This window comes from Eulemur rufifrons, chromosome 15 (genome assembly GCF_041146395.1).
Source record: "Eulemur rufifrons isolate Redbay chromosome 15, OSU_ERuf_1, whole genome shotgun sequence".
Lineage (NCBI taxonomy): Eukaryota > Metazoa > Chordata > Mammalia > Primates > Lemuridae > Eulemur > Eulemur rufifrons.
In genome coordinates this window covers 83,469,779-83,481,540 of record NC_090997.1, presented here as the reverse complement: position 1 = coordinate 83,481,540, position 11,762 = coordinate 83,469,779, and the positions used below count along the sequence as shown (strand labels likewise).

Here is an 11,762-nt window from a genome sequence, read left to right as displayed (position 1 = left end):
CAGTGAAAACATCATTGACTTGAGAGATGGAGCCAGTGGAGATTCATCTGTAAACTAGGGTTGTTCTGAATGGATGTTCTGCCAGTGAGGACCCCTGGGTGGAGACGGAAAGTCTCAGGGAAGAAAGGTTAGGGATTACTTTTGGCTCCCTCCCTATGAGGTCACCTTGGGCAGTGACCTTGGCAAAGGTTACTGCTCCTCTCAAGGGCTCCTGCTTTCTACAACTCCCCCTCCAGGTGGCTTTCCAAATACCTTTAAACCTGTACCCATGTGCACGCACAGCCCTGGCTCTCCTACACCCTGTCCACATCCGTGGTATCAGTACTTCGTAAATGAATTCTCCTCGCATTATCCCAACTCAGATGTCACTGGAACTCTAATTAATACATTCTGGAAGATTCCTCCCAGTTGTCATTGTGATTATTTTGTGAACTATTTAACTTGGTTTGCTTGTTCTTCCTTCTCCATAGTAATGATTCTTGACTTCTTCACATGAAGTTCAGATGGTGTGCAAATTATTAAGAAAGGAATGTGCTTTGAGTTTGCTCCATTTTCTTAAAAGAATAACTATCGTCCACAATCATAAGAAAGAGAGAAGCCAAAAGTAAGTAAAATAAGGGCACAGCTTTATTTTGCTACAAGGCAGTAAGTACACTGTCATATCAAAAGTTCAGTGCTGGCCATCTTGCACCAAATGCTCTTAAGGCAGCAACTGGCTATGGACCCCAGTTTCTGTCTCCCCAGCTGCAAACATAGGATCTGTGCAGCAGTTTTGAGACCATACACTTAGAAACCATGGGGGATGCTGATCAAACTCAGAATCCCTGAATTAAAAAAAACAGTCAGGCTAAACTCAAAACAAAACACAGGACATCAACAACATAGATCTCCCAAAAAAGAAGTGCAATGCATGCTTTTATAAACCAACAATAACAGAAAAAAAAAAAACACAACAAAAAATGCAAAATCTCCCAAACAAGTTTTCCAATGTATTATTACAAAAGGAAAAAAGTATATATATATAAAAAAAGTCTGAAATACTAGTGCATAGTTAATTACCTAACACCAAGATTCTTTTCTTTCCATCCAAGCTCTACTGCCCCTCTGATACTAGCAGCATGTCTACAGGCTAAGACCATAGCAGCAAAACACATTTTTCATTTGGCATTTACAAAATTAAATTACTGAATAAAAATATAATTTTTTATAAAACTATTTCATACAGTAATAAATTTTAAAGCAAGCTAACAAAAAAACTCATAAAATGGTTTGGCACAAAAAATGTACCTCCAATGGTATTAACCATAAATGAGCATTTACAATCCTGATTAATTGTCCCATGATATTAAGTCAACATTTATAGTAATGCTTTTACTGATTTTTTTTTTTGAAATCTATCATATGTTTAGTGATTGCAAAAAGTGAAATACTGAAGTACCTTTTTGTGTGTAAAATTTCAAAAAACTCATCACAGGAAGAAAAAATACTGATCTGTTGGATCCTCTATAATACAGATAAATCATTTTATGTTTTAAAAAAATCTGCATTAAGATATTAACAACTGGCTACAATTCATTACCTAATAATTTAGGTAAGACTATTATTTATTTATTTTTAAAAATACTTTTAGTTGGGTGAAATCCAAGAAGATTTCACCCGACTAAATGCACTTGGTGCTGCTCTCAACTGTTGTACCACAACAAAAATAGGTTCTTCTCCCATTCACGAAAAGTTTCATGTCGAGGAATGAGATATCCCAAGTTAACTTGAAGTGTTTTGAAAACCATAATGCTTTTCTGGAAATGTCTCACATGACCAGCGTCTGGGCGGAGAATGCATTCACGTATTTACGAGCCTGACCGGAAGCTGTCATCTGCTCTTCCATCTTTCCACAGGATGCGGGTTCCCAGGCACCGCTACAAGGCTGACGGGGAAAGAGAGGGCAACCGCAAGGTCAGACCGGGAAGCACATGCTGTAGTCCAGAAAGAGATCCCCACTCCCAGTGGGGCCAGCATACGAAATTTTGAGCGTCAGATGGTAAGTGGTTGACACCAGGAAGCCTTCGTCAGATGGAATCTTAACTCCCTGACATCCAGAAATCCTTCATTCTTAAGGGATACTAATTATCAGAAGCTGTTTATCGTTAAGAGGGAAAACCCACTGCAATCAATTGCATAAGATATGACTACATCTTCATACTTTAATGCCTTGTCTATCAGGTGATTTTGAAGCAGGAGACAGGAATGAGCATAATTCTCCAGACACCTCAGGTGAGCTGTGGGCATCTACTCACTAAGCAAACTGGTGAGTGCTTGAGCCACATGAGCGAAGAAGTTCATGTACGTGCTGGAATTATCAACACCCTCTAAGCATCGTATATATTTTTTCATCAATTAATTTAGAAATATCTGTTTATTAGTATAGCTTAGTTTTTAAAGACACACTGGAAGATACAGGACAGAATGAATATCTAAGGACAGCATCTCGATGCCAGGGACAGTGTTTGGCATGTCACACACGTTATAGCATTTAAAAAGCACGACCACTCTGGGAGGTGGGTTCATTCTCTCTTTAGACTGGAAAATGGAGCCTCAGAGTGGAGGTAACGTGCCTAAGCCCACTCCGCAGGTAAGTAGTGCAGTGGCTTTGAGCCTTGCTCTGTCACTGGCTGTGCCTTTGTGTTGCCTCAAACAAAATATGCACTATTTATGCCCCACTTGGTTTCCAAAAGGATTTAAGATGGTTACAAAATCAACACAAGACAACAGGGTTTAAAAAGTATAGAAAGCAGGGTCACAGGGAAACAAATATAAGAAAAATAAATACAGTTGGCCCTCTGCATCTTTGAGTTCCTCATCTGGATTCAACCAATATATTTGGAGAAAAAATTGCTGTTTACTGAACATGTACAGGCTTTTTGCCTTGTCATTATTCCCTAAACAATACAGCATAACAAGTACGTCCATAGCATTTACATTGTATGAGATATAATAAGTAATCTAGAGACGATTTAAAGCATACAGGAAGATGTGTAGGTTATATGCAAATACGACACCATTTTGTATCAGGGACTTGAGCATCTTGGATTTTGGTGTCTTCGGGGGTCCTGGAACCAATCCCCCATGATACCAAGAGACAAATGTAATATGAAGATGGGCGAAATACGTACCCAAAACGCTTGCCCTGAAGCACAGTGCCCCAGCTAGATGTGAACCCCAGCCTGACTGAGCTCTCCAGCAATCAGTGCAGAGAGGGAAACAGAAACAAAGGCAGGTAGAAGATTTGGTGCCTGTAAGCTCAAAAAAAAAAAAAAAAAAACCAGTGGTTTAGAAAAAGCACTACTATCTAACAGAGATTATTTTCCATAGGACAAAAGAAGAGTAAGAAAGGCCTTTGCTCTTCAGAGCCTGAAGTATCAGATGAGAAACAGGTGGAATAGTTATAACAGGTAGTGTGTGCAAGTTCGTGGTGGCACCCGGTAGAAGAGGAGATGGGACACTGAGGAGTTGCGGGCCATGCTGCAGAGAAAGGGCAGGAATAGGCAGGATTGAGGGGGAGAGATGGAGAAGCAGAAGTATGATCCTGGGGGCAGAAGAGACAGCAGGAAAGAGTCAGGAGGCTGCAATTTGTACATTGCTGGTGGGAGGGTCTGGGAGGTGGGAGAGAGGGAGGGAAAGAGAGAGTTAAATGACATTTAACAAGCCTTACTATGTGCCATCCACGCTTCTAAGTGTCATACGTGTCTCAACTCATTTAATTCTCACACAAAACATGTGTGGCATAGGGTAGGATTCACTGCATCTAGTTTACAGACCAGGTCATTTGAAAGAAAGAGAATTTAGGCAATGTACTCAAGGTCACCCTGCTAAGAAACGATGGAGCAAGAATGTGAACCCAGGCCATGTGACGTGAGAGCCCACACCCCTCATGAGTATACGATGCTGCTTCTATTACAGCAGCGGTCCTCAACCTTTTTGGCACCAGGGACCAGTGTCATGGAAGACAATTTTTCCACGAAGGGGGCGGCGGGGGGAGGCAGGGCTCAGGCAGCGATGCACCCCACCGTTCCTAACAGGCCCTGGACTGGTACCAATACCAGGCCACAGCCTGGGGCAGTGGGGACCGCAGCATTAGAGTTCTTGTGAGGAACAAAGCAAGTAACTTGGTGGGAAATTGTGTGGCCAGGAAATCAGGGCCTTGGAGCCCAGGAAAAAGTATTGCGATGGGGCCTGAGAGTCACCAGACTTTTTAGCAAAGTGGTGTGATAATTCCTCTTTGGTACAGCGGTGGGATGTCCTCACCTAGTGGCTGAATCAAAGTTTCAGTGACATAAGGTTTGTAGTGCCATGTCCTATCTTTAAACTATCCTGGGACACAAACTGGGTTTCTTAGCTTGTGCTAAGAAATCTCCCCAACGATGTAAATAGCACTAAGGATGCTAACGTTTACTGTGAAAGCTCAGAGATTCAACATATCTTGAAATATTACACAGCAAGATGGATTATCCTAGTATTTCCCAGGAACAGTGTCTCACAAAAATGATAAGACAAAGATGACAGATATTCTGAGTTGACTTCTAACACAGCTAATGTTATCCTAAACAAATTCACCAGGTTAATTATAGCATTTGAGATAGTTCTGAATAAATGATGTTTGCCTAGCATATTTCTCTGGTGTATATCTGTCCATGCAAATCCCACATTTTAGTTGAATTGACTGTGTACATGTTGATGCTACAAATTTCCAGTGTAGCACTGAAACACTAAATTGATACAAGAAAACAATTAAAAAAAATAAAATTTAATGTTATCTTTTCAATTATTGAGCATGTGTTGGTAGTCACTGTAGCAATGTGACACATAAAAACTACTGTTTGAGGATGGATAGTTCAATATGGTGGGTATCTACCACAAAGTAGGGTGCAGTGCTTAGAAGCATGGATCTTAAAGAACAAGTGACAAAAGAGGAAGCAGAATGAAATAATCTTTTTTTTTTTTTTTTGAGACAGAGTCTTGCTTCATCGCTGGGGCTCACAGCAACCTCAAACTCTTGGGTTCAGGCACTCCTCCTGCCTCAGCCTCCCAAGTTGCTGGGACTACAGGCACATTTCACAACCACGCCAGCCTAATTTTTTCTATTTTTAGTAGAGACAGGGATCTCGCTCTTGCTCAGGGTGGTCTTGAACTCCTGACCTCAAGTGATCCTCCTGCTTTGGCCTCCCAGAGTGCTAGGATTACAGGTGTGAGCCACCGCGCCTGGCCAGAATGAAATCTCTTAGTATACCAATATTCTGTATGTAAACTTAAGATTTACATAAAGATACACACAGAAAAGAAAATACTTGAAACAAATGGAAGGGAAAGGGGAATGAAAGTAAGAATGGAGACAGAAGCAAGGATCCAAAAAGGAAGGATTCCTTCTGTTTTTCTCTGGCTAAGAACTTTTCTGCTGGGTGTGGTGGCTCACACCTGTAATCCTAGCACTTTGGGAGGCTGAGGTGGGAGGACTGCTTGAGGCCAGGAGTTCAAGACCAGCCTGAGCAAGAGCAAGGCCACCATTTCTGCAAAAAATAGAAAAATCAGTTGGATGTGGTGGCTGGCGCCTGTAGTCCCAGCTACTCAGGACACTGAGGCAGGAGGATTGCTTGAGCCCAGGAGTTTGAGGTTGCAGCGAGCTATGATCATGTAATTGCACTCCAGCCTAGGCAACAGAGTGAGACCCTATTTAAAAAAAAAAAAAAAAAAAAATTTCTACTTGGCTGGGCTTCAATTAATATAGGATTAATTTTCTAAATATATAAATTAAGTATATTAAAATGCTATGTTAAAAGAATCTTATACTTGCTTTTCACTATGCCTCCTGGTAAAAGTCAAGTTCTGATCCTTTGTAAATATATAGTGCTTAGGTTGACTGAGAATTCCCAAAGTCTGTTCAGGAGACTCTAATACTAAGTATTATCAACTTAATATAGTTTCAGCTTGAAATTTGACTTTTCCCTTTATTCATATTTGGTTCTTCTTCTAGGCTCAGCTATTAAAATGAGATTAATATAAATAAGGTACCATATATTTTTCATTAGTATTTTGAGAGACCTTTTCATATAATCAGCTTCTCCCAAGTCAAAAGAGAATCTACCAAGAAACAAATCAAAATGACCAAACTATCCAAATTCCAGAAAGCATAGCATTTCAGAGGCATATACGGCCTGAAGCTCAGAGCCTAAGGCGGGTAAGATTTGGCTTGGAATGCACGATTCTCCCAGTGTAGACAAACACCAGGATGCCGGAGTACAGGAAGAAAAAGGCAGGCAAGCGTGAGTGGGGCAGCTCCTTTTCTGCACCAGGACAGCACAAAGCAAGCACATCTTACTTACAGCACTCAGTGAAACGAACTGGTCAGAGCAGACACATGCTTACGGCATGAAAGTAAAGGGAGACCAGAAGGTTGAGTACTCCAGTAAAAAAACGAGGTCCATTCTCTCACCCTTCTTACCTGCATCCCTGGGGCCCTACACCAGCTCTTCATGCAGACAGAACAGTTTCCACAAAAGAAGATTAAATGCCTTTGCACTGGAAGAGTATTTTTTAATACTGTCACACTTATCTTTTGCATCTTCCTTGTTTCCCTTTCCTTAAACTTTAGTTTCATTTACGCTAAGGAATCGATGAGCATTACAGATTTCTGAGTAAGAATTCTCTTGTTAAATGACTATTGTGGACGTGTCACTCCATCCTAATTCCTATCAGCATTAATAATCCTACCGCACATCCTCCTCCTGTGGCCAGGGAGTCATCTTGCTTATGCCGTAATGTGTGTTTAATTGCCCCTGGGCAGAGTGAACTATAAACAGTCTGTCAAAGCTTTAACTGGGATATCCTGTTAAAGCACTTTAAATAAATATTCTGATCCTTTGTAGAAATTGAGAATTAAAAGAAACAAGACCATGGCCACAGGTGGTTTTCTGTCAGATTTAGACATACCTTCACATTTTCATTTAGAATATGAACAGTTTTTTTCATCATGCTGAACAACTACTATTATTGTTCGTATTACATTCACATAGCAACTTCACACAATATCTGCTGACATCAAAAGCCTTGGCAAATTATGTTTTACAATTTGACGACCTAATAAGAAGCTTGTATAAATCATAAAAAGAAATTTGTAAAATCGGAGCAACTCATGAGATGGTATTATGTTTTTATTACGTTTTGTTTTAAAATAATAATTAAGTATAAATGGCAACCAGAAGAATATGAAATAAGAATTCTCTGATTATTCTGTTCAACTCATCTGAAAAAAATACTCTCTCTGGACTAAAATTCTAAAAGTCAGAAATCCTTCCCAAAGGGGCATCTTTTTAAAATGGATCAGTTATAAGAGATAAGGTAGAAATCTCTAGTTGTCTCTCAAAGGTCAGGGATGAACTTGAGCTGAAATGTTGCTAAGATAGGGTTACCAAACTTTTCCCACGAGTAAATGCTTCCCTTTGTTGGCACAAAGCAATTAAATGCCTCCAACTTCCATGTTGCTGATTTTTCATAGAAAAGAATCTTAAAAGTTAGGGGATTAAAAGTTCAGATGGCAACTGGAAGTTGTCTCACCCACCCATGGCTCCACTTCCCAAATTCAAAGTCTGTCCCAGATGTCTCTACAGGTCTCTTCATCTTACATGTTTATAGACTTTCCAACAAGCCTAGGGTGTCACAATTTTGTGGAAGAATATCCTTTTCCTTAATCACACATGAGTTCCAAACTATTAAGAGTAAGACCAGTGCCCAATTACTCTAAAGCAATTCTATCCTTGTTGGCTCGCCCGAGGAAGATTCTATCTCAGAATGTTTATTCTCTCTAAGTGTCATCAAACAAAACAAATTAAAAATCCACTGCCTGTCATGTCTGGGGCAGGGCGCTCTGACTCTGAGCTCAACATACCTTCCCCTTCCTTTAGCCTTTCTCTGTTCAACTCAAAAGCAGTACACAGAAAACTTGCTTCATTTATAACAACGATTGAAAGCAGGTCACTGAAATACTACCGACAGCTACGTGAATTTTTCCAAGGTAGGTGGAAAAAAATGACCAAAAGGGAGAACCAAATGAGTGTTCAGACATCCAGAGGAGCAGGTCAGCACAGCACATTAGATTAAAAAAGCTCAGAAAGATCTCTATCACACGTAGACTGTTTCCAACACAAGCAGCAGAAAAACAGAGAACAATCAGTAAATCAGTTGTTTCATCTCCATAATACCAAGAGCTCTGACTACCTTTATTTCAGGGAATTGGTTGAATCAGCTCTCTCTTTTGGTGACCCACTGACACAGTTCTGCGAGGGTGGAACAGGGAATAGCATGCTAGAGGAAATATCATACTACAGTGCGAGAAAACCTGGTCATTGCCGAGGGCTGCTGCCCTGCATTTCGAAGGACAGAGACTCAGCACAGCCTCTGCCTAACCACAATACCACCCGCACACACTGCTGAGTGTGCTGCCTTCTAGAAAGCAACATTATTTCTATTGGATCTTCACGGTAACCTCGTGTGATGAGTGGAGGGCATGCTATGGTCACCAATTTATAGACAAGAGCTATTTAATTCAATTAATTTAATTCAGTGAGTGAATTAAAGTCATGGAATTTGAAAATGGTGGAGTCCAGACTGGAACCCAGGTTCTGCTGTTCCCATGCTAGCTTATCCCGCTTCTTGGCAACGCCTATCACGCAAAAAGGGTCTGCCTTATTTTTTGAAAAATATCAAATTTCACAAACAGATCACATAAAGATAGGAGTAGTCTAAAACACATCGAACCAAGAAGCTGAGGGAGAAGGTGAGTGTTCATGCTAGCCATGGTATTTTAAAATTCTCCGATGCTACCCAAATGGGTTTAAGTAACAGTGACTTGAGAAATTGACTTATATTAAACTCCCTGTTTTAAAAAAAGTAAGGCCATGAGAAGCCAAGTCAGGAAATTAAAATTTAAGGCTGTCACTCTGTGGTTACAAAAAAGAGGAAAGTGAGTGAGTAGAAAGCATATGAACCCATCTTTTACACTTGGGTTTTAAATAGGAATAAGAGGAAATTATAATTTAAGAGAAAAATACAGAAGTTTAGAAGGCTTTTAACTTAAGTATAGTTTTGGATCTACTAATAAAAATATCTACCTTAAGAAAAGTTTATTAGCATAATGTGCTTTTCTCAAAATGTCAAGCAAATGGAAAGCACACTGAGGAAAACAGATCTTTTCTCCTTGCTGAGGAGGGAGCAGTGTGTGCATGCGTGCCCTGGTCTCTCTCAGGGTCAATACTGAATGGCAGAATCAAGCAGTGTTCCACAGTGAATCTGCCTTTCTTGCCCCAAACTGCAAGCTTTCTAGGCCTTATGTTTCCCTATTCCCTCATTTTTGATCATTTTATAAGTTTCTCAGTGTCCTCCTTTACCCCACAGAACGTGCGTAAAAGGCTGAGTCCTGACAATAGTACAATGGGAAAATCTCACATATTCTGAGCCACATAAAAGACACAAATATGAAATATGTCTCAGAACATTTTTATTTCAAGAATAACGTTTGCTTTTACAATTTAAAATTAATGCGATTTAAAGGAAAAAAAAAAAGAAAGAAACCCACCAATTTTAAGATTATGCAGCTGCTGCAAATTCCTTTTAAAAAAAGATCAAGAATTTATTTAAGCATTATAGATTATAGATTAGGGGATATATGCAGAGTTCTGAATTATTAAAATTCATTGTGCCTCAATGACAACCCACATAAAAATGGGCATATTTAGCACCCTGACTTTGGTCTCTACACACCATTTCCCACTAAAAGGATTCAGAGCACCATGGGGAAATGGTTGACTCTAAGAAGAGAGTAAGGAACTGTGGCTGTTAAATTAAAGCAACTTAAATTCAATAAAAATTAAACATTCTGTTCCTCAGAGGCACTAGCCATATTTCAAGTGCTCAACAGCCACATACGATCAGTGGCTGTCATGTTGGACAGCAGCACATTGGACATTTTCCTCCCTGCAGAAGTTCTATTGGACAGCACTGGTCTAGAGATTAAAAGAGATTTAAGAGACTTAGCAACCTAATGCAATATGTGGAATTGTTTCAGTTTGGATCAAACAAATAATAAGATTATTTTTTGAATTAATGGGAAAATTTAAATATACCCTAGAATGATAATATTAAGGAATTATTGTTAATAAAAATGTGTGATAATGGTATTAGGTTATATATCAAAATGCCTATTTATAATGATACATCTGGAAGTACATAAAAATAAAATTTTATATTGTTTGGAATTTACTTTAAAATATTTCATAAAAATAAATGAAGTAAGTATGGCGAAATCCTGGTTAATCATGGCTAAATCTAGAGCATAGTGTATTTTCTGTACTTCTATATGTGTTTAAAACTTATCATAAGAAAATGTTAAACTCATAGCTTGTTGCATTTCTAATTTTAGAATATCAAATGTAATTTACACATACTTATGTAGAGCATGTGCATTTATAAGCACATTTGAAGTCAAACCATAAAGGCCCAGTAAATGGGCCTCAAAAACAATAATGAATGCTCTGTCTAAAATGTTATTACCATAATCAAGCCAAGAATGATTAAAACTGAACTGACAAAATGCAGAATTTCACAGTTTTTACAGTCTTCAATAAACTGTTCTTGCACCTAAGTTATTTAGACAATTAGATTAATGGACAATTAATTGCCCTATACAAGTAGCAAATATTTTACATTTTAGAAGCATCTGAATTTTAAAATATTTTAAGAATTGTACTTTGTTTTAATTAAAAGTACTAGGACAAAAATGTCTAGTTTGGCTAAATTCCCATTAATATTTGATTTATTGTAAGTACAAATTACAAAAGTTATAGATTATTATGTATTATTAAGTATTAAGTATTATTAAGTATTAAGTTGAATAATCAGAGCATTTAATAAATGCACAGTATATTCAATAATACCATATGTGAGAAATCTGCCTTATTAGGTAAAATTGGATTACCAATGGAAATATATAAAATGGCATGTTTTAAACAAAGGAAACTACCAAATTGCATAAAAACATCTATAAATATTATTGAATCACGATTATATGAAATAATTGGCAATATATGTTTAAATATTAGGATCACTTGATGTATTTTCTAATATTTATCAAACAAGTATGAAACATTTTAGAAACCATACATTTCTATGGTATCAGAAGCTAGATCTCCAGCACACAAAATGAAGGAGATACTTGGTGTACAGCATTCATTCATTTGGCAAGTATTTCTTAAAATCAATCAGTTATCTATTATAGCAGATTATTAGAATACATTTGATCAGTGTAAACTAGTGAACCATACAGTGTAGATAGAAGCATTAACTCTAACTTTTAAGTCTCAATTATTCAGTTTGGTGGAACTGACAAATATTGCCTTCATCATGTGATGTGCATAGATGACAATCTCAGTATACAGATGTTATAATCTATAGAGTGCCAATATGATTCACTGATATACTAGAAAATACAGATTAATAAAATAGAGTTACTACTGAATTTTTAGTTTCAAAGATAACCAATATTTCTTTTAAAGAAAATACAAATATGTTGACAAAATTCCATGCTCATTATGTTTTTTAAAATGTAATCACATTAAAAACTTTTTGGTAGAAAATTGGACCTATTTTTCATAAATACTGACATTCTTGCCAACTTTTATATAACATAAATTTTATATTAGCACCATGTTCAATTCCAA

The 11,762-nt window shown here is 37.9% G+C and overlaps 1 protein-coding gene across 8 annotated transcripts in view; it reads right to left on the bottom strand.

Annotated features, from left to right (window-relative positions):
• Positions 1 to 605: 605 nt before the first annotated feature.
• MYB (MYB proto-oncogene, transcription factor) overlaps positions 606 to 11,762 on the bottom strand; it is a 33,694-nt gene continuing 22,537 nt past the window's right edge. For all 8 annotated transcript variants that reach the window (XM_069487421.1, XM_069487425.1, XM_069487428.1 and 5 more), the window contains one exon: positions 606 to 1,924. In XM_069487421.1, coding sequence (XP_069343522.1) covers positions 1,808 to 1,924 — 117 coding nt within the window. In that variant the 3' untranslated portion in view covers positions 606 to 1,807. The remainder of the gene's footprint in view (positions 1,925 to 11,762) is intronic.